The sequence below is a fragment of the Lynx rufus genome, unplaced genomic scaffold (genome assembly GCF_022079265.1).
Source record: "Lynx rufus isolate CCGP_SWC_20201006 ecotype Redwood Valley unplaced genomic scaffold, mLynRuf1.p SCAF_5, whole genome shotgun sequence".
Taxonomy (NCBI): domain Eukaryota; kingdom Metazoa; phylum Chordata; class Mammalia; order Carnivora; family Felidae; genus Lynx; species Lynx rufus.
The window spans coordinates 29770482-29793687 of NW_025814867.1; the positions used below are offsets into that span (position 1 = coordinate 29770482).

Below are 23206 nucleotides of genomic sequence, written 5' to 3' on the forward strand. Positions count from 1 at the left end.
GACAGATACTTGAAGAGAGAATCCAGATCTGTGAGTGCAAGCCCTAACTTCTTATGGATGGAAATATTTGACAATTCACTCACTCACTTCTCCAACAAGAATTTATTGAACACTTACCTATAGGAGGTGCTTCTCTAGGTTCTGAGATACAGCAGGAAAAAGCCAACCAAACAAAAAAAGTATCCCCACCTTGGTGGAGCTTGCATTCCAAAGGGGAAGAGAATTTACAATGAATGGTTGTCAGGTGGTTGACTGAAGGAAAAAGCAAAGGGGGAGCTCAGCATTTGTGCATGGAGTGGTTGTATTAAGATGTGGTTGGAGAGAGCCTTCTGAGAAGGTGACATTTGAGTGGACAATAAGGAGGAAATGAGGTCTGACCCATGCAGATATCTATGGGTCAAGTGTCCCTGGCAGAGGTCTAGGTTAGGGGCTCCATTCATGGTCTGGTCTCTTCTCTTTCAGGCAAATGAAGCAGATGCTGTGACTGTCGAAGGAGGTTTGGTGTTTGAGGCAGGCCTGCTCCCCTTTAACCTGAAGCCCATCGTGGCAGAATTCTTTGGGTCAAAAGATGGTGCGTTCTCCCTGGGGTCCCAGGTCTCTGGTCTGACACTGCAGCCATAGGGGGAGGCAGGGTCTCTGTCAGCCTGTAGGGAACAGAGTTGCTGGAGCTCTTTGGATTGAAGGAGTCTGTCATCTATGCTGACCTACAAGGGCTAGAATGTTGACTCTCCCTGGGAAATTGTGAACTGTATGCATCCTGATCGAAATGCCCTTGGTACTGCTGGATAAGAGGGGGCAGTGCTGTCCAGAGTCCATCACTTACCCAGTGGGGTTGCACCATTGAGAGGCCCTTCTCTGGAGACACACAGATCTGGACAGCCTCTTCGCTGTGCTAATTCCCCTGCAGTTGCTACAGAACGTGGATCTGTGAATGATGTGAGGAGAGATTTGGGGGGGAGTTGAAGAATAAGGCTTTGCCTCCTCCCATACTTGTCCATAACTGTCATCAGTGGGTACATGAGCACAGCCCACCTCAATCTGTGTCCAACTTTCAGGGCTCTGTCAAAATCCCGGGGTCACCCCTGCATCCTGCCTCTCACACCTTTACCATTGTGTCTGGGCTGCAGGCAAAGAAACAGAGAAAGGAGAAAAGCCTTTGGGGAAAAACAGTAACATCACAATGACTGGGAGCTGAAGGTCTCCCTAAGAATGCCCTGCAGGCCCTGTAGTAGCCGGTGGCCTCAACCCCACGTCTCCATTGGCTACAAGGGGCTGGCTTAAAGGAACTAGTGTTCATTGCCCTGAAAATGGACTCCCCCCACCCCACTCCTGTTAATCAAAGGCCAATTTTTTTCTTTTTTCACCTGTTCACCAGGAGATGGTGCAGGTCCTAGGATTTCCTGAAGTTGCCCATTGCACACACTCTGGAAGATTAGTTAGCAATAATGTGGTGTCTTCCTTTGGTCCTCCTTTCACTCTGTTCCTTTGCAGATCCACAAACCTACCATTATGCTGTAGCTGTGGTAAAGAAGGACAGCGACTTCCAGCTGAACCAGCTCCGAGGCAAGAAGTCTTGCCACACGGGCCTAGGATGGTCTGCTGGGTGGAACATCCCCATTGGGGTACTTCTTCCTTCTGACTCCATTGAAAAAGGTAGGCTTGCTAGGGCTGGGTGCCCCCAGGCAGGACTCCTACGCCAGTCACCCACATAGATTGTGTTGGGGCCATATAATCACTATCAGGCACTGAGTTTCATGAACTACAAGGTGAGGAGAGGACAGCCTGATTTAAATGTGACTAGCTGGGTTTGCTGCACCAGCGACGCTCGGGAGCTGACAGCTGAGTCTTCTCTCGGCAAAGGTCCCTTGGTCTCTGAGCTTCTGAAAGCCCCACATTCATTGTAACCCCAGCAGTTTGCCTTGACAAGGGCCATCCCTGGGGCTCATGAGAAAGGGGAACTCCCTTCCAGCTTCCCAGGAAGGCTCACTAGGGATTATAGTTACACCACCGGCAGTCAGGCCTCAGTGCCTGGGGTGAGGGTTTGGGATGGGGGCAAGAAGCGAGGAGCAGACTGGAGCCAAGAATTTTTTATGTCCTTTTTGTTCAGTTATGATGAGCCAAGGGAGTCTAGGGTGCCTCGTTAGCCTTTGAAAGATGATGGGCAAATCTTTCTGTGCTTTTGATCCCTGCCAACTCTGCAGCATCCATGTTTTGCCTGTGATAGAAACAAGGGGCTTTTGGGGTCAGATGGAGTGCCAAAGCCTGGGCCATAGCTCTGGCCGTGTTTGCCCTTTCTTGGGGTCTCTTTTGCCTCCATGTCTGACACTGCTGGACATCTGTCTGAAAAGTTATGACTGTTGGCCTACCCCCTACCAACCACCAGGCAAATTATCCCAACCCTCTCCCATGGATTCCTGGAACTACCATCAACTACCATAGCTCCTGGATCCAAAGGGGAGAGGGGTGGGTGGGACCATGTCCCGAGGTAAGAAAGGGCAATTGGAGCTCCTGCAGTGTTTAGAGTTCTGTCTGCCACACCTAGAGCCTCCATGGTGGTGAGTTAACAAGGTGAGCGGTCCCGTGGTTCAGTGTAGGTAGGTGGCTCTCTGCAGTGGACATGCTAGGGACCCCAGGCCCACACATTGGTGTGATGTCTGAACACATGGGGACCCTGGGCCATCCACTTCTTTGGCTATGGGCACTGTTGGCCACCTCTGGACATCTGCTTCCTTAGGACAGTCTTGGGAAGTATGTACAGCCTCATGGGATCTCACAGAGGGCCACTCACTCACACACATACACAACCCAGAGGCCCCCAGCCAGTTCATGCCCTGAGGTCCATATGTCTGTGTTGAGCAGCCACAGCAGAAATGGCCGAGTTCTTCTCCGGCAGCTGTGTCCCCTGTGCGAACAGGACAGCGTTCCCCAGACTGTGTCAACTGTGTGTGGGGAAAGGGACAGACAAGTGTGCCTGCTCCTTCCAGGAACCGTACTTCGGCTACTCAGGTGCCTTCAAGTGAGTGGGGCCCCCCTGCTTCTCCTCACCCTGATGATGGGGAAACTAAGGCACAGGGAATAGACAGGGCCTGCTCAGACCACCTAGAGTGTCAGTGTGAAACCCAGGGTCCTGAGTGCCTCCCATGGCCCACCCTCACTCCTAACCATCCTGAGGAGCAGCCTTCTGTGTGGGAGCCCCTCTTTGCCCCCCAGGGAGCCTGTGTGCTCCCTCCTGGACCAGGGAGGGCTTGGGGAACAGACCTATCTCTAGGTCTCTGGGATCCACACACACAGGCTTGGGCTTCCAGCTGGGCCAAAGGCCAAGACCTCCCAGCTTGCTTATTTCTGGCAGAGCATCTCCTTGTGTCAGGGACATGTGCTCGCCTCTCCCCACCTCCCTCTCAGCCCTCTGCAGGCACCTTTCCATGCCTGTAAGAGAAATGGCTAATGGTCAAAACCAGAACAAAACTGGCTGGGAATCCAAGGCTATCCTGAGTTTTTATCCTCCATGTATCGGGCTTTATTAAAAAAAAAAAAATCAATCACTTTAGGCTGCCTTTGAAGGGGAAAGTGCGGGTCCTTCTTTCACACCATCCCTCCCTAGAATCACCTGGGTTGTGGCTTACAGAGCTCCTGCCTACTTTAGACCCGGGTTGGCTGTGGAGGTTCAAAAGCCCCTCAGACAGGGCCATTGCCTCTGTGAGGACACACTGAAGTCTGGGAAACTGTGGGCAAAGCCGCGGGAGCCAGTGGTCAGGGCAAAGCCTCAGGGGGGTTGCCAGGGCAGGGGTGAGCCCAAGTCATGGACAGTGGCCTGACTATCGCTGTCCCATTCCTCAGGTGTCTGCAGGATGGTGTGGGGGATGTGGCCTTCGTGAGGCATATGACAGTGTTTGGTAAGTGCTGGATGGAGGGAGAATCATGTGAGCCATACCCTGGCCAGGGGAACTGGTTCTTACCTGAAAGTTTCCTAACCTCTAGAGATGGGTGATGACAAGACCGTTAATGATAGAGGAGAGTTTCTGTATAAAAATCATTTCTGTTATTTGTACTTGGTTTAGTGTTCAATTTGTTCAGTTTGCAAATCTACTAAACGAGTTGAAACAGTATTTAACAATTAATAAAACAAGTTGTAATAATTCAATTCTCTTAGCCACTGCAATATCCATTTCAAATGTAATCACATTCTCCCGAATTCTTCAGTATAAATGGTTCCTAAATGCTTCAAACACCTTAAACAAACACACCAATTATTATAATGATTTCAGAACTTATTAGCACATCTACAACTAGAGGTGTTGCAAAAGCATTATTACTGTGGACAAAAATATATTTCTCTTGTGTTTCTACATTGAAAAAAATAAACACTTTTAAGAGTTTTGGGCCGGGTCGCCTGGGTGGCTCAGTTGGTTGAGCGGCTGACTTCGGCTCAAGTCATGAACTCACTGATTGTGAGTTTGAGCCCCACATTGACCTCTGTGCTGACAGCTCAGAGCCTGGAGCCTGCTTTGGATCTTGTGTCTCCTCTCTCTGTTGCTCCCCCACTTTCTCATTCTCTCTCAAAAATAAAGATTAAAAAATTAAAAAAAAAAAAAGAGTTTTGGGCCATTTACCAGAAAGAAACAAAAAAACCAAAATAATATTTCAGGCAAATTGAAGTTACAGAATCTGGGTTTTGTTTTGTAACCAATCAAATTTCTATCACATGCAGAATACACTTGTATTGTTCAAGATGTTTAAACCAAATGAATATTCAGTATGCTAGGTTCATTTTTAAGATAAATGTCTGCTACCTCAAAGGAAACTTTAAGTCATCACTTTTCACAGAGCTCCTTACAACACAGTGTCTTTCTCTAGCATGAAAGAGGAGTTCAAGGTCCTTTGTTGCTTTGTTCAGCTATTCACAATTCACAGTCCCCTCATTATTACACACTGACCTGGTTTGTTAGCATTTTGGCAACTGACGCATGTCTTATTAATAATCAGTAAATTTGATTAGTGGGGTCATTCATGGGTTTCATTTCCCAGAATCAAGTTGTTCCAGATAATTGTCATTTTTATTTCCTCTGGTTGCTCAAGTGCTCACAGTTACTATGCCAGTGGGCAGAGTCTTCTAACACTCACCCTGAAGCATTTGAAAACATCTTCACTTTCTGAAAACAACAGGTTGTCCCAGCTTGTCCTCATTTACTTTTACTGAAAGTCATTTACCTGCTAATATAGATCACTCATTGCCTTCGAAAAAAAAGTTAATTTATTTACTTTGAGAGAGAAAGAGAAAGAGAGAGAGACAGAGAGAGAGTCAGCAGGGGAGGGGCAGAGAGAGAGAGGACAGAGGATCCAAAGCAGGCTCTGTTCTGACAGCAGCGAGCCCAATGCAGGGCTTGAAATCATGAACTGTGAGATCATGACCTGAGCCAAAGTCGGACGCTTAACCAACTGAGCCACCCAGGAACCCCCACTCATTGCCTTTTAAGTAGAAGTTTATAAGAGACTATCCATCAGGCTTTTGGGGTACAAGTGAGTGTTGGGGAGCTGCTGCTACCACTGGGACCTTGAGGTAAAGTTCTTTCTTTCTGGAGCTATTAGACCATATTGATTTTTTTTAATTGAATTCTGATATTACTAAATCATTAAAATTTTTTCTTTTAATATAAAGATTTAAAATGTATTTTCTCTTCGACATACGTAATTAAACTTGTAACCTTATACAAGAACTCTAATTGTACTCCTTCCCTTTCAGTGTGAGAGTTTATGAACCCCAAAGACCTTCTCTATGAGTTTTCTAGGGCTGCCGTGACAAAATACCACAAACTGGGTGGCTTAAGCAATAGAAGTTTAAGCAAAAGAAGCCTCTCACAGTTTGAGAGGCTAGAAGTCCAAGATCAAGGTGTGAGTAGGGTGGGTTCCTTCTGGAGGTTCTGAGGGGGAATCTGTTCTTTGCCTCTCCCCTAGCTTTCTGGTGGTTTGCCACAATCTTTGGTGTTCCTTGGCTTGTGGTCACACCGGCCCAACCTAAGTCCTTCTCTTCACATGGCATTCTCCCTGCGTGTGTATCATTTTTATCAGCATACCAGTCATGCTGGAGTAGGGGCTCACACTACTGTAGTGTGACCTCATCTTAGCTAATGACAGCTGCAATGACTCTATTTCCAAGTAAGGCCACGTTCTCAGGTAACGGGCATTTAGGACTTCAATATAGGAATTTCAGGGGACACAATTCAACCCAGAACACTTTCAAATACCAAGATAAGGGGAACCAAACAGTCTGTTTCCCTCACAAGGTTTTCTGGCCCTCTTTGTACCTGTAGAGTACCCTGACTGGGGCCCTATGCCTCCTTCAACTCTTTCACCACCTTTCCCCAGCAGGCTCTGCCTCCAGGGGAGGACTGCCATTTTAGTGCGGGACCTGGATTGTCCTCGCATGGTGATGCATCAGCCTCAGACTAGCTGACAAGTTACCTTGACTCTCCGAGCCTACGTTTCCTCATCTCTAGAATGGCATCATCATATCACTGGCCTCCCCAGTTGCTATGAGGATTAAATGAAAGCCTTCAGCACAGTCTTTGGTGTGCTGTGAGTGCTCAGAAAACATTTGCTGTCATCATTCATATCGGCAGAGTTACAGACGTGTGGGGTAGTCAGAGGGGTCCTGGGCCAAACAGGCTTCCCAGCCCCGGGTCTATCTGCAGTGAGAACCAGTCATTTCACCTCCTGAGGCCTCAGGTTCCTCATATGTATAAAATGTATTTGGAAAAATTTTTCTTTCAGTCCTCTTTAGGTTGTTAAAAAATTGTTAAAGACAAATTAGGTGATACAAACACATTTTAACATTTCATGAAGTTGACAGTCTCCTTTTGGAGAGCTGAAAAATGGGGTGGAAGTCAGGGAGCTTCTATAAATGAATAAAGGACAAGGAAGAGACAAATAGACTATTGACTGGGGCCATATAGTCAACTTTGTCTAGGTTAGAAGGCCCAGGGTTGGCTTGGTGTTCGGGGACTTGCTGATTTGAATAGACTTTGTTTCTGGTCAAGCAGAGCATTTGCAGGGACACAAAAGCTGATCTAAATTTTGGTTTACTTATGTGGCACCTCGGCAGGACTAGCTCCATCTTGGGCCTAGAAAGTTATTACAATAAGGTCAAACAGTGTCTGTGATTCAGGGAGCAGCAGGGACCACAGCTCATAGCTCTGTCTACAGTTGGCTCATCTGGGCTTTCTTCCCCCAGAGAACCTGCCAAACAAAGCTGACAGGGACCAGTATGAGCTGCTCTGCCTGGACAACTCCCGGAAGTCAGTGGATGAATACAAGGACTGTCACCTGGCCCATTTCCCTTCTCATGCTGTCGTGGCTCGAAAGGTGGGGGGCAAGGAGGACTTGATCTGGGAGCTTCTCAACCAGGCCCAGGTATTCCCACCCACCATCCTCCCTTCCTGCTTGGGGGAGGGGGTGTCCCTGCTTGGATTTGGGGCATTTTCCTACATTCCCTTCTAGCTACTCTGGAAGTTCTTCTGGGTGTAGGACAGGAACCATGTCACACATCATCTGCTTCACTGAAAAGCCACTCAGTCTGTATATGTTATAGACAGCAGAGGCCATAAAACCCTCACTTATATCATTGACCTCCTGGTCCAAAGACTCTATAGAAGTGCCTCATTGCTCCATTTTTTTCTTTTCAGTTCTAAAGGGTCCTCACGATGCAGGGCAGGTGCCCCTCCTCTATGGAGTATTCTCCTATTATCTTACTGGCATGCGATCCTGCCCTCCTGACTTCCCTCAGTGGCAGGTTCTCTCGGCATGAGCGTTCTCTCTGTCTGGTGTTGGTGGCAGCCTCTCCCATCCAGCCCTTATTCATCCCGTGACCCCTCTCTCTTGGCGCTCCCTGCTTAGCACTGGGGATTCAGAGATGAAGGGCACAATGACTTGCCCTTGAGTTGCTCCCAGATGAGTATGGGAGACATGATGAATATACATACAAACTATCACCAGATGAAATGGTACAACCTTGGGGACCTGGATTGTGTACTTTGTAGAGGTCAGAGGAACTAATTTGTAGGGTATATCTGGGAAGATTCTTGAGCCCTGGGAAGTAAGCTGTGTGTACCCCTAGGAAGTACAGGAGGTTGCCAGAGGTCACATTTCATGTACAGCCACTGCAAAAGCAAAAAGTGGACAGACATTGGAAAGACCTTGGGGGTAGGTACAATAGTCAGGAATGGCTTTGGGCCAGCTAGTGGGAGTTGTAGGCAAAGGGCCCTTCCATTGTTTGGAGGCCGGAAAGTTTCCAGCTGGTCCTTCAGTGGTAGGCCTGAGGTAGGAGAGGAGCCCAGGACTCCTGATGTCCAGGCTCAGTGGCAGGTGCTGGACCACTAGCCGCTCCAGGACGAAGACCACTAGAGCCACTAGAGCCACTAATGGCCAGGAATAAGGCAGCCTTCACTGCCTGTCACATGGGAACATGACACTGGGGAGGAGCAGCTGCCTGGCATACAGCAACCCGTACCTCTTGGTGCGAATCTCAGAGGGAGAGCCCCTGGCGGTTTCCCTGAAGCCGCACATGGCAGACCAGCTGGGATTTGGGTAAAGTATTCCCTGGAGAGAGACATGAGAAGCCCAGGAAACACAGGGACGTTGGTGGGCCAGGCGCTTTGTCTTTACTCTCGGGTGCTCATGTTTTTTCGCTTTCAGTTTTCCTTATTTGGTTTTGGGTTTGTTTTCCCTTTCCCTTGCTATGCCAGCCTCCCTCCTTCTCTGTTTGTTTTATCCTTTGAACAGGAACATTTTGGAAAAGACAAGTCAACAGAATTCCAGCTCTTTGCCTCTCCTCATGGGAAGGACTTGCTGTTTACAGATGCTACCGATGGGTTTTTAAGAGTCCCTCCTAAGATGGATGCCAAGCTATACCTGGGATACAAATATTTTGCTGCCATTCAGCGTCTAAGGATAGGTGTGTAAGGTCCTGGGAGGGCAGCAGAGCAGGAAAGCCAGAGAAGTTTTCCCAGTGCCTGCAAGCCTCACCCTACCCAACCTTCACTGGCCCGTGGAGCCTAAGGGAGCTACCAACTCCCAGGGGTTAGTGAGGGGATTTTCTGCTGAGCTGCACCAAAGGCCTGAATTATGAGATCACAAAAGGGTTTTGAAGACCTTCAGGTTACAGTCAGTTTGAAGTAATGATGGTTCTCAGTCCTGTGTATTAACCAGGGTCACCTTCCCAGTGCCCAGGAGAAATAGCACATCCCAAACCGATGTGGGAACATGGCCTCTGCCACTATTAGGAATGAAACTAGGATGTCAGAGGGTGTTAATTCAGCTCTTGCCTTCCTCTGGATCCCTATGGCTCATTTTTTCTTTCTTTCCTTCCTTATTTTTTTCTTCATTTAGTCAACCAATAGTTATTGAGCACCTACAAAAGCCACTGTGTTAGATGTGGGTATACTGTGGTGAGCAGTTATTGGGTGAGGGGAGAACAATTAGGCCCACCCCAAAGATAACACATGACTACCAACTAGGGAATGCTGCTGGATGGGACAACCCAGTCCTGTCAGAGAAAACCCCGGAAGGTCCTGACCTGGGCTGGTGCTCAGAAAGGCCTCCCCTCAGAAGGGTGTACTTGAGGAGGTGAGGTCAATAGGGAGAGGGACTGCTCTGCCTTCATTGTTCCTTCTGAGTACTAAGTTCCCCATTTCTCCCAGAGGGTGATAGGCAGGGAATGAGCAGGGATGTCTCATGCCCACTCTGCTGCTGTCAGTGAGGACACCATTGGGCAGCCATTCTGCAGTCAGTGGCACTAACCTCCCAGACGTATGTGAGGACTTATTTTGCATGCTGGGCTTTTCTCCACCTGTCCTAGGTGTGGAAGACTCCCAGAGGGTGCTGTGGTGTGCAGTGGGCCACCATGAGAGGGTCAAGTGCGATGAGTGGAGTGCTGTAAGTGGTGGTGCCTTACAGTGTACCATGGAGGAGACCACTGAGAACTGCATCGCTGCCATAGTGGTAAGGAGGGCCCTACCTCCACAGCTGGGCTTGGACACCCAGATACATGGCCTCTCTGCCCTTTTCCCATATGTCTTCCTGTCAGCCATGAGGCTAAGATGTACCTGTTGTGTGCTGCCCCACCCCCTCCTCAGCCCCATGCAACTCCACCCAATGCACCCCTCCAGCTCAGGCTGGCCCAAGACCCAGACTCCTTAGGTACCTAGCTCTGGAGTCCTGGGAGCTTTGGGAAGTGGGGTGGCATCCCAGGGTGTGGATTATGAAAGCAAATCAGCCTTCTCAGTCCTTGAATCATTAAGTTTAACTTTTTTCTGGTGCCAAAAATATTACATGCTACAAGAGAAATGAAAGATAAATAAAATCATTCACAACATCCTAACTCAGAGATCATGACCATAATTTCTGAGTTATGAAGTTGTGTTGTTATTAACTTTCCTTTCTCTAAGAGCAGACAATATTTTTGTGATTAGAAAAAATAAATTCAGGGGGCACCTGGGTGGCTCAGTCATTTGAGCTTTTGACTTCTGCTTAGATCATGATCTCGTGGTTAGTGAGTTTGAGCCCCACATCAGGCTTGCTGCTGTCAGCCTGTCAGCGCAGAGCCCGCTTCTGTCCCCTCACTTTGCCCCCTCCCCCACTGGCACTCTCTCAAAAATACATAAACATTAAAAAAAAAAGAAAATTATAAATCAAATACTAAAAAATTGACAGAAACCTAGGAGACACACAGTCTTCTTGAAGAAAGAAGATCTGTATTTTGGTAAGCCTTCCTGGGAATAACCTGTACATTAAGATCTGGCAATTTATACAGTCTCCTAAATTTGTCGGTTACAAAGATTAAATGAATTTGAGTGCTCGGGACATTGCCTAGCATATAGTAAGCAGCCAATAAATGTTATCTATTGTTATTATTATTTAAAGTCAGCACAGAAGGTGTACTTTCTTAGGTAATGAAATATTTGTTTAAAATATGTTTTTAATGGCTGCATAATATTCCACCAAGTATTTCAGCCTCAATTTATTTAACTAATTTATAAATGCCTACATTTGATTTATTCTCAAATCCTTTGCTATTGTAGATAATATGGATCGAATATTTTTGTTCTATGACCTCAGTATTTCCAGGTGTATCTTTAATAGTAATGATAGCTAATATTTGTGAAGCTACTTACTATGAGCCAAGTATGTTTATGAGCTCTTATCTTGTATTAACTCATTTAATCCTCACAATAAGCTCAGGAGCCCATTTTATGGATGAAAAAAAAATATAGAATAGTTTTGAGGTATGTGTCCTTTAAAATAGATCCTGGATGGGGCGCCTGGGTGGCGCAGTCGGTTAAGCGTCCGACTTCAGCCAGGTCACGATCTCGCGGTACGGGAGTTCGAGCCCCGCATCAGGCTCTGGGCTGATGGCTCAGAGCCTGGAGCCTGTTTCCGATTCTGTGTCTCCCTCTCTCTCTGCCCCTCCCCCGTTCATGCTCTGTCTCTCTCTGTCCCAAAAATAAATAAACATTGAAAAAAAAAATTTTAAAATAGATCCTGGAGACTGTGTGGGTTAGTGGTCATGAGCTAAGGAATGAAACTATGTTTTAGTCTTAGTGACTGTCTATTAGAGGAATTATTTAAGCTGTCTCTGATCTAGTTCACTAATGTATAAAAGGGGGAGGATTATAGTACCTACCTTGTTGGATCTTCTGAGCAATACATGAGATAATCACTGGAAGGTGTTTCAAAAGGACCTGATGTATAGTAAGGGCTTGGTAAGTTTTTGTTTCTATAGTTGCTACTGTTTTAAGATAAATTTCTAGTAAGGCAGTTAATAGATCAAAAGCGAAGCATGTGTATGTATCTGTGTGTTTTTATCACAGTGACCTTATCTATACATTTTTTGCTCTGCTGTTGGAAAATTTCATTGATTTAAACAATAACCTAACCATTAATGAATTATTTAACTGGAGAAATTAATTGTTTATCAAATGTCTCTGTTGTGTTAGTGCTCTGAGTTAGTGCTAATGGGATTATGGGAACAGAGTTGAACTCCACCATAGAGAAGAAAACATGTTTCATAGAAACATTAGTAAATACGGTCTCTGAATCTGGCCATGTAGATGGCTGAGTAGTAACAGTCACAAATAAAATGTGTTAAGGACATGTCCAGTACTCAACATGGGACTAATGAGAGGTCAGAGATGCCAGGGAGTATGATCTGGGTTGGGTGCTTGCTCCTGGGTCAACATGTCCAGCTTTCTAAACCCTGTGGTTATATGGCAGAAGTCTTGATTAATCAAAAGTACATGTGACATAAAGCTAATGAGACAGAAAACCTCTGAGGGTCAGTGAGACAGGAAACAGCCTCACTTTTGTGCTACTGATTTATTTCTTCAGAAAGGAGAGGCTGATGCCATGACTTTGGATGGAGGCTTCATCTACATAGCGGGCCAGTGTGGTCTAGTGCCTGTCCTGGCAGAAAACTACAGTAAGTGGAGGCGGTGCCTCTCGCTATTTTATTTCCTCGAGGCCATTGACATGAAAGATGAAGAAACGATTTAGTTCATTGTTGAGATAATAACTACTGTTGGAATGTAAGAGGCTAGCAGATAATATCCTCTTTCCCCAGAGTCAGAACCAATGAAGATATGGATACAGGAATAAGGCAGAATGAGATCAAAGGAGATCTTTATTACTTAAAAGGTGATATTGGAGGGCATGGTACAGAGCTGGCTGCAGGGCTTGCCAAATTGCCCTTGAGTTAGAGTTACCCACTAGTTCAGGAGAACGGGTCTGTTGGCTTACCCCATGGCTGAGGGCAGAGGAGAACACATATTGTCATAAATCTTCATTGAAAAGATCTAAACCAACCTCTCCCCACTCTCTTCAATAAAGAAAGGAGGGGCTGAGCCACATGAACTTCAATACTTGTGCCAAATTTACTAGTCCAAAATCAACTCACCCCAGCTGCACTGGAAGATTGAGGGGTGATGCTACAGGGACATGTTCTTTAGTGGGGATCCTTTCACATAAAAAAATAAAGCTGGGAAAAAGAGGATTTCACCAATATAATTTATGAAGTACCTCATCGGTTAGGCGGTGAGCAGGAAACCATACATTATTCTTCAATACAGAACAACTCTGCTAAGTAAATAATGGTAGCTTCATTTTGCTGATATAAAAACTAAGGCTTAGAGAAGTTAAATGATGTGTCCAAGGTAGAATGAAGACCGTATCTAGGGTTTTCTGACTCCATGGATTCGATTTTTCCCCTCCAACATAACGAGAATATGATGATTGCCCACCACAGTCCAGGGTTCTGCAGAGAAGAAGGATGTCAGGATGATTTCAATCACATAGCAAATGCAGAAAGATCTTTGTCAGGATCTTCAGTGGCCTCTGCCCCTCTTGAAAGGGCATCTCATTTTCTTTCTCTGTAACCCCCTGAGTGTTGGGGAGATTCTGAGGTGGAACCTAATGTTCAAATAGCAAAGGTCAGGCAGAGAGGGGTAAAATAGGCCTACAGAAACTTGCTTGTTGATAACCAATGACACACTGCTTAATTTTATCCTTCACTCTTGAGATTGAGAAGCTCATGACTTTGGACTGAGTAATAGGAGAGTTTCATGCCATTATCTTGGTTTTTTTTTTTTTTTTTCTTTTTAGTGCCTAAGGATGAGTCTAGGTGTGTGAATACACCCATGGAAGGTGAGTCAGAATCAGTAACACTGGGGTCAAAGATAAAGGCCATTGTTGGGGGAGAGGGTGGGGAAAGTCTTAAAAATAAACCAAAGTTATTAGAGTTGTAAGAAAATCAGAAGGATGATGAGGAGTAGCCGCCAGTACCACAGCTTATTGTTAAGGAGCAAATCTGTCACGAAGCTGTAGCAATAATTCCCGTTTGTAGGGTATGTTACAGTCAACAAAGGACTCCTGCCTGCACTATTCTCGTTTAGCCTTCTCAGCGGTCCTCTAGGATGTGGGCATCATTATCCCGTGTTGTGTAGATGGGGAAAGTGAGGCTCAGGGCTGCACAGCCAGGGAGTGCCTGCACCTGGGCTCGAGAAGAGGTAGTGTGACTGGAATCCCCTTGCCCTTCCCGACACACCACCCCACTCCTTGTCACATGCTGCCTGCCCATCTCTGCGCCAGGAGGCAGGAGCCTGTTCCAGGCACTTCCGGGCCAAGTGGAGGCCTCACGAGAGGAGGAGAGTCATACCTGCTCTAATGAAGAGGAGGAGGAAGATGAGCTCAACCCTTTAGCTTTTGGCCAGCTGATTTTAATAGCAGAGGAGCTGACCTCATCTTTAGAGTAGACCAGGTGACAAGTTCTCCCATCTGTGTCTCCACATGGGCGGAGAGGGTCTGAATCTGTCCTTGAAGTACCTACTCTTGGAAAATGGACCAGTGTTTCTCAATCTAGTGTAGCACCTGGACCAGCTGCATCAGCATCACCTGAGAACTTATGAGGAATGCAAATTCTTGGGCTCCACCCCAAATCCACTGAGTCAAAAACTCCAAGGATGGGGCTACTGTTGTGTGTTTTAACAAGACCTCCAGCTGATTCTGATACACATTAGGTTTTGAAAACAACAGTGACAGAGGATCCTGAGGTGAAAACAGATGCTCGCCTGGGCTTGGAGCACCCCAGCACCAGCAACATCTCTGTTCCCTGCTAAGAATGGGGTCATAGAGGCCCCGCCGTGCCCACACTCCACCAAGCTGCCTGGGGTGCAAAAGCAGCTCCCCTGCAGCAGCTCCCCTTCATGTGCAACAGAACCCAAGCCCTAGGGTATGCTGCCCCTCTCCCCCTCTGCTTTCATGGCTAACAGTCTTCAGTGAGTTGTGTCTTCACCCTCAACCCTAAGGGCTGGCATTTTTCTCAGCCATGCAATCTATCGATTGGAGAATATGTGAAGTCAGAAGGAACTCTGCTTGAAGAATGGTTGACATTGCCAGGAACTTCAGTGATAGGCAAATGCAGGTGGACAAAGATGCTTAGAAGACAGTTCAGGATGGCTGACTGGGATGGAGAAGGTTAGATGTGAGTAGAGATGGAGAGGTATCAACCCCAAAGCCACACACACACACACACACACACACACACACACACACACCAGATGACAGTAATTGATGCTATTTGTGCAGAAACAGCTACACCTCAGGAAAGGCACTGTAACAGTATTTGGCTGCTGGAATGGTGTAATAGAGCACATTCTGGTAAGCAAGGGTTTGCTGTGGCCTTGGGAGAATCTGTTGCAGTGAAAGAAGGACTCTGGTACTGCTTGTGCCACAAGCAGCGTAGCTGGAAACCCAGCAGTGTAACTTCCCCGTCCTAGTCTAATGTACAATGTGCCCATATTAGCACATCTGATCCCCCTAAATCAGCCCCTGGGATGAGTATCATTGTCACCATTCTACTGAGGAGAAACTGGGGATCTAGATATGAAGTGACTTGTCTGAGGTCATTTAGGAAGTAACTGGCAAGGCAGATCTTTCACCTGCCATGTTGACTTCCAATTTTTCTAGGCTTGAATATTTAGAGACCTGAATCACAACAGCAAGAGAGGGAGTGTAGTGGGGAGAGGGGTTCGGAGTGGCGGTGGAGAACCATACCAGCTTCTAATTCTGAAGATTTATGATTCTAATCTTCTTATAAATTTAGGTTTGCTGTTTAGGCCTCACTCAATAAGCACATTCAGTTACATAGTATTGGGATAGGAATATATGAAATATCAGTGGTGTTCCCATTATTTTCAGGAACAAGACAAGAAGGCCTACTCCCACCAAAGACACTGGGCATTACTTTGAAAGTGAATGCAGTATAATTAGGAATATATGTATATTCCTAATTATATATATATATATATATATATATATATATTCCTAATTACATATATATACATATGTATATATATATAATTAGAAAAGAATTTTTAATATTTGGAAGAAGATTAAATTGTCACAATTAGAGAAAACAATATTGTCATATCTAGAATATCAGAAACTTAACTTTATTTCTTTTTAAAGTTTATTTATTTTCAGAGAGAGAACACAAGTGGAGGAGGGGCAGAGAGAGATAGGGAGAGAGAGAATCCCAAGAAGGCTCTGCAGTGCAGAGCCTGATGCAGGGCTCAAACTCACAAACCATGAGATCATGGCCTGAGCTGAAGTCAGCCACTTAATGGACTGAGCCACCCAGGAGCCCTGAGATTTAACTTTAAAAAAGAAGTCATTAAAGCTCTTTCTTTATGACTTAACGTTCAACAGAAATATTTCAACAGGTGCACACTTATATGTATAAAAATTTATGCAGATGATATGTAATCTGGCAAAGTGGGTCACAACATAAATGCCCACCAGTAGGAGGATTACAAAATATGGTATTTCCATATAGTGGAACATAACTTAGATTTAACCAATAAACAGAATGAGATAGTTGTATCTATTTCTGCTGAATCGAAAAGTTGCCTACAATATATCATTGATGGAGGATAAAGCATCTTACAGTAAAGAATGTATAGCAGGATAAAACTGAAAGTATGAAATACATGTGTAAAAATTTCTGGATGCATGCATGTAGACATGTCTGGAGAGCAGTCATCAGACTGTTTGGCCCCATACCTAATAATGATAGTTATTGGAAGGGTCTTCTGCTAAAGTAAGGTGAGGGGTTCAAGCTATTCCCCCTCCCCTGAGAGAGTGGCAAGAGGGGCTAACTGTAGCAGCTCTAGAATACATTTTCAGAGGGTCCTGGAGCTACTGAAATTGCATCTTGGTATCTGTGTTGCAAGGTTATTACGTCGTTGCAGTGGTTAAGAAACCAAGTGCCGACCTCACCTGGAACTCCCTGCAAGGCAGGAAGTCCTGTCACCCTGCAGTTGGTACTTCTGCAGGCTGGAACATTCCCATGGGTTTAATATACAACAAAACTGGGTCCTGTAAATTTGGTAAGTATGTTCTGGGAGGTGGTGTGGCAGCCCCTTCCTTGGGCCTGTGCCTGTGTAGGAGAGAAATTCAGTTCAATGGCAAGGAATGCCAAGGGATGATATAAGTGGGTAGTGGGGTCAAGGGCTGGGCAGACATTACAGGTGAGCTTCACCTCTGCTTGAATGGGTGCTCCCCTTTCTCCTCACCTCCTCACTTCTGAGGGGAGAGGCTTGGCCCAAAGGGCAGATATCAGGGAAATACCCCTTTCTTTATGTATTACCACTAGCTCGGGGAACAAGCCTGGGGTTACAGAGCAAGAGTAGTGTGTGTGTGTGTGTGTGTGTGTGTGTGTGTGTGTGTGTGTGTGTGTGTTGTATTGTTTTCCCATATAAACTAGATTGGCTGCTTTTTAAAAATTGAAAACCCTATACCAGTAAGTCCTTGGACACTTTATCTTTCACTTTCACCCTTATCTCCCTTAGATTCTCATATTCGTCATTTTAGCAACACTCTTGTCAATACCTAAAAGGCCCTTTGTCCCCTGCTTTCTCTTGCCATCTCACAAATCCCATTCCTATGCAAAGCCCATTCCCTGCTCTCTTCACCCTCTGCACCTTAGCAGCTAAACATGGCTGGAGAAGTCACAGGGCCCAGCAGTTCATTCCACTGGAAATGCTCTAGCTGCTGGCCTCAGTGGGCCCCTGGCACTCATGAGCACCCCCACTGTGTCTCTACGCCAACCCCCCCCCCCCCCGCACACTTCCTAATAATTATCCTAATGTCCTCACTGTCCACACATTTCCATCCCACACCCATCTACCAAGTTTCTCAGCAGATGACTTATCTCAGCTGCAGAGACAATTGAAATGATCAGAAAAATTTCCCCTCACCATCCCACTGCCGAAGCTGTGGGCCTACTGATGGCTATATCTACTCAGCCTCCCTCCACCTGTGTTTTGCGTGGGGGCCCCTCCCCCACACCCTTCCCTAGAGCCTCACCCTTTTGGTTACTACTTCTTCCTCTGGTATAGCCAACAATTTCTTTCAACATTGAACTCACCCAATGTTTTCCATTTTTAAAAGTCCAGCCTCTCTCAGCAGTCTCCTCCCACTTTTGACTTGTTTCTCCACCTCTTTACTGCCAGACTTCTTAACAGCAAGGTCTGAGCCAATCACCTCCCACTTACTCCTCTGCTCCCTGCCTTCTGGCTTCCCTGTGTCATTGCATAAGGAAGAACTCTGATCAAGGCTACCCATGACCTCCATGTTGCTCAGCTGAAAGGTCATGCTCCACTCCATTCCTCCATGACTTTTCTTTCTTCAAATCACCTTAAAACACTATCTCCTGACTTTTGTGAAAACACACTGGTTTGGTTTTTCTCCTACCCCTACAAAATGCACTTTCCCATTCTGGTTAATAAATGTTTCAGTTGCTTAAAAAAATTTTTTTCTCCTACTCTAAACTCAATCCTCAGGCACTCATATCCATACCTACAGCCTTGATTACTATCTAAACAAATAATACTATACATACAAAACTAGGCACATAACCAGTAGTAGATAAATGTTTGCTGCTATCACTATTATTAGTATTATGTCTATATGTTGATAACTATTACATTGTTATCCCTAGCACAGATCTCTCCTTGACCTCCAGAACTGCCTATTTGACATTATCTAGTTGAATATCTCAAAAGCACATTAAGCTCAAAACAGAATGCATCATCTCTGCTGAGCCTGGTCCTGTTCCAAAGCTGCCTAGCTCGGTGGAGGACCCTATAGTCCATCCACTTGCGCCAGCTGGAAACCAAGCTGTCATCCTGCATGTACCCATCCATCACCAGTGATGTCAGTTCTCCGCGCCCCCCCCCCCCACCTCACCACCATCTCCCTCACCTTAGTGCTACCCTAGTTCAAGCTGCCTTCATCTCTCCTGGGCTACAACAGTAACCTGCTGCCTGCACACCACATCTGGCCTGGATTCCATCCATCCTGTTGCCAGACCAATCTTTGCAAAGTGCAGACCTGCTATATCCTGCCCACTATACCTGGTCTACCATTGCTACAGCCCTTCAGAAGCTCCTAATTTCTCTAAGGATAAAAAACAAAATCTACACAAAGGTATAAAAGGGGATCTGGACCTTGCCTTCTCCCCACTGACTCTTGCAGTAGGTGGTCCAGCTCAACGACCTCTATTAACCTTTCTGTGTCATTTGCTCCCCACCCCAACCCCTGCCCAAGGCCTTTGCAGATGCTTCCCTATCTGGAAAACCTGTTCCTATTCATTCTTCATCTCTCTACTTAAGGCCTCTCCCTGACTCCCAGGTCTGCACTAGATTCCTTTATCTGCAGGTGTAGAACCATATTCTTCTTTCCCAGAGCAAGTGGGGGTTGGTGGGGGTAGGTGGATAAATTCACTGGTGTGGCTACTTAAATTATGACTGTTGCTCACAAGCTTGGGTTCCCGGAGTGCAGGGCCTATGTGACGTCCTTACCACAGTGCCCTGGGGCCCAGCACAGTGCTTGGCAGCTGGGTCTCTCAGGCCCCTTCCTGGATCTGGAGTCAAGGTGGAATACCTTGTAAGGAAAGGCAAGGGAAGCAGAGGGCAGGAAAAATGGGGGACAATTTCAACCAGCTGGGACTTTCAGTTTTGTTGTGTCTCTTAGGATTACAACTGTGTCTGTCCTTCCACACCTCTGCCCTGTGCCACTTCTATTCCACAGACCCTTGTCCCAACTTCAGCCAGTTCCCCTTTACTCTAGATGCAACCTTTATTTTTTAGTTCCATAAGGTTCTTATTTCTAATAATATGGTATCAAACACCTGAATGTGGCAATTCTAGGGATAAAATCTGGGGCTCTCTTTCTAACATAGGCAGGCAGAGCTGACCTCCTGTGTTTTCCTGCACAGATGAATTCTTCAGTCAAAGCTGTGCCCCTGGGTCTGATCCAGATTCCAGTCTCTGTGCTCTGTGCAGTGGTGGCAACGACCCAGCCCATACTTGTGCTCCCAACAACCATGAGGGATACTATGGCTCCAGTGGGGCATTCAGGTGAGTAGTGTCTGTGCACCTTTCTCTTTGGCACCAACCAGTGAACTTCTTGTCCTTTCATCTTTTCTATCACCCCAGCATCTGGGCACTGCATGTAAGAGGAGCCAGAATTAGAAAACAAAACTGTAGATTCCCACCGGCCCCAAGGACTCAAGTCCAGCTCCTTTCTGGAACACTTTTCTGCAGACCCACCAGACTTAGGGCACCTGAGGAGAGGCAAGAATGAGGGGTACAGGGTCACAGCCATGCTTCTACTTTTGTTCTTTTCTTCTGTGTGATTGTGGACAAGTCATGGAATCTTTCAGAGTCTCAGGTTAAAATCAGAGGAGGGGTACTGGGCATGTGCTTCTTACATCTGGCTGATGAGTACATTTTAAAAATAGATATTCCTAGGCTCCCCATCCATTCAAGAAACAGTTATTGAGCACCTAGTATGTGGCAGGCACTGGTCTAGGTAGAGGGGTTATGGCAGCAACAAGACACATGTAGGTCCTGCTCCCTGTCTCCTCTCATGAGGAGAGTAGGACAATAAATATAAATGAAGGGCCAATCACTTCCTGACTGAGGTAGGAGCTACAAAGGAACAGAAGGGGGTAGTGTGGTAGTGACTTGGGTAGTGGACAGTTTTGATAACAGCAAGTGGAAGGGACTGTATGAATCGAGGATTAAATATTGACAGGGAAGGGAATTGCATAAGGAAGGAGGATTAAATATTGACAGGGTGGCTCAGTGGGTTGGGCGTCCAACTTCAGCTCAGGTCATGATCTCATGGTACATGCATTCGAGCCCCGCCTCAGGCTCTGTGCTGACAGCTCAAGGCCTGGAGCCTGTTTCAGATTCTGTCTCCCTCTCTCTCTGCCCCTCCCCTGCTCACATTCTCTCTCTTGCCTCAAAAATAAATAAACATTAAAAAAAGTTTTTAATATTGACAGGGAGTCAGACCTCAGAAAATCTGGAGGAAGAGTATTAAGGAAGAAGGAACAGCAAGGATACAGGCATGGGGCAGGACAAATTGTGCCGTGTTTGAGGCCAGAAAAGGCCATGATGGGGAGGGGGGGTGGCGCATGGGTGAGAGGGGATTGGGGGTGTGCAGAGCTGGAGCTGCGGCATTGGATATGTCTCTGTGCCCTATCAACCTGATCAGGGAGGTAGATTTAATTCTAAGTGTGCTGAGCAGCACGGGACACTTGGAGGCAGTAGGCATGTTGTATGAATCAGGGTTGTGTGGAGAATGTGTGAGCCTCTAGGAAAGGCCCCTTTATTTGTCACACTGCCAGATGACTTTGTCCTGCCATCTCCAAAATTTTCTCTTTCATAAGCCGTACATAAATGACATATTTTCACAGATCCACTACAACACTATATACTGAACATGAAACCTAGGCTAACGTAGTTTTTGTTTTTGTTTTTACATCAGAAAGTGCATTGGTATTAGGGTTGATGGTCTCCTTGGCACTAATATAATATTACAGAGGACTGGAATTGTCAGAGCTGTGTCTTGAAACACAACTTGTTCTCATCCCCAAATGAAGGACCAGTTTTCAGTCCTTGCATTGCTTCATCTACCAGACCAGTATCATTGGTACCACCCATCACTTCCTCCCAATGGATGCATTTTCCTCCTTGGCTCCAGGACACCACACTTTTTGGATTCCCTCCTCCCTCTCCTGCTATTGCACCTGTCTCTTTGTTGGTTCCGCCTCACTTCCCCATCCTCAACATGTTGGTGCACCCCAGGGCTCTGTCTTTGGACTTCTCTGTTCATACTCACACCCTTGGTGGTTTTATCTACTCTTGATCCATCTACATGCTGACAATTCCCAAACTTATGTTCCTGTTCTCTTCAGAACTCCAGATGAAACTCCAGACTGCCTAGTGGGCATCTCCACTTGGATTTCTAATCACTGTCTCAAATTTAAATGTCCCAAACTGAGCTTCTAAAATTTCACATACTCCCACCCAAACCTGTACCTCCAGCAGTCTTACCCACATCAGTTACAGGCAACTCCATTTTTCCTTTTGGAAAAAAGTCAGAACCTTAGTGTCTGCTATTTATGTCTACTTTCTTTCTCTCAGACTCCATATCTGGTCCTTCATCAAATCATGTTGACTCTACCTGCAAAGGGTAACCAGAATTGACCTCATCACCCATCTCCACTGATATCACCTTGATCCAAACCACCATCATCTCTCTCCAGATTGTTATCATACATTCTTAAAGGGTTAGGAGGCATCTGCTCTATCCTCTTCTCCCTCCTACGTCCAGTCTATTCCCAACATATCAGCAAGAGTGATTCTGTTAGAATATAAATCAGAGTATCACACTTCTCTGCTTAAAACCCTCCAGTAATTTCCCATATCACTCAAAGTAAAATTTAGGGTCCTTCTTTGACCTATAAGGCCTCTTTATGACCTGGGAAGGCCCTTTGTGACCTCATCTCCTACATCTTTCCCCTTGCTGTATCTACTTCAGCCATCTTGGCATCCTAGCTATTCCCTGAAGACATCAGGCACACTCCTGCCTCAGTGTCTTTGTCCTTGCTCTTATTCCCACTTAGAGTATTCTTCCTCCTCATATCATAGCTAGTTGCCTCATTTTCTTTAGGATTTATCAGGGAGTCTTTCCTGGCCACTATAATTTCACATACACACACACATGCCCTTACCAATATTTCACATCCCCCTTTCTTGCTTTATGGGTTTTTTTAAAGCACTTTTCACTCTATAGAATACTATATATTTTATCTACTTGTTGAATTTTTTTTTCTTTAATGTAATGAATAAAGACTCCTTTGGTTGCAAGTGAAAAAACCCAAGGAGCTTCCACCTTGTAAGGACTAAGATTTGAGCCTCAGGAGACAGCCAAGATACTATAAGGCAAGAGTTGCCAGATAAAATTTAGGATGTCCAGCCAAATTAGAATTGTAGATAAACAGTGAATTAATTTTTAGCATAAGGGAACATACCCTGCTTCTCTCTCTCTCCCTCTCCCTTCCCCCCGTCCCCTCCACATCTGCCTCATTTTGTCTTTCCCTGCAGGATGGTTTTCTCTATTTTTCAGTCTACATGGAAGGAAATGTCTGTGATTAACATTATTACAGAAGCAGTAAAACACAGACTATAATATATTCTCCCAATTCTCAAGAAATGGGATTGTCAGCCCAGTTCCAGTGAAAGTTTGAGTTCACACAACTCATGCAGTGATGTTGCATTGTAAAGTTTTAGCTGCTTCCACCGTGACC

At 45.9% G+C, this 23206-nt stretch overlaps 1 protein-coding gene across 1 annotated transcript in view; it reads left to right on the forward strand.

Moving 5' to 3' along the window:
- The window catches only part of LOC124527128 (inhibitor of carbonic anhydrase-like), a 40746-nt gene that overhangs the window by 11979 nt on the left and 5561 nt on the right, over window positions 1-23206 (forward strand). Inside the window, exons 3-13 of the mRNA XM_047100393.1 lie at window positions 463-571; window positions 1492-1653; window positions 2860-3016; window positions 3838-3893; window positions 7229-7407; window positions 8776-8947; window positions 9851-9993; window positions 12379-12469; window positions 13648-13689; window positions 16776-16931; window positions 19823-19964. Coding sequence (XP_046956349.1) covers window positions 463-571; window positions 1492-1653; window positions 2860-3016; window positions 3838-3893; window positions 7229-7407; window positions 8776-8947; window positions 9851-9993; window positions 12379-12469; window positions 13648-13689; window positions 16776-16931; window positions 19823-19964 — 1409 coding nt within the window. The remainder of the gene's footprint in view (window positions 1-462; window positions 572-1491; window positions 1654-2859; window positions 3017-3837; window positions 3894-7228; window positions 7408-8775; window positions 8948-9850; window positions 9994-12378; window positions 12470-13647; window positions 13690-16775; window positions 16932-19822; window positions 19965-23206) is intronic.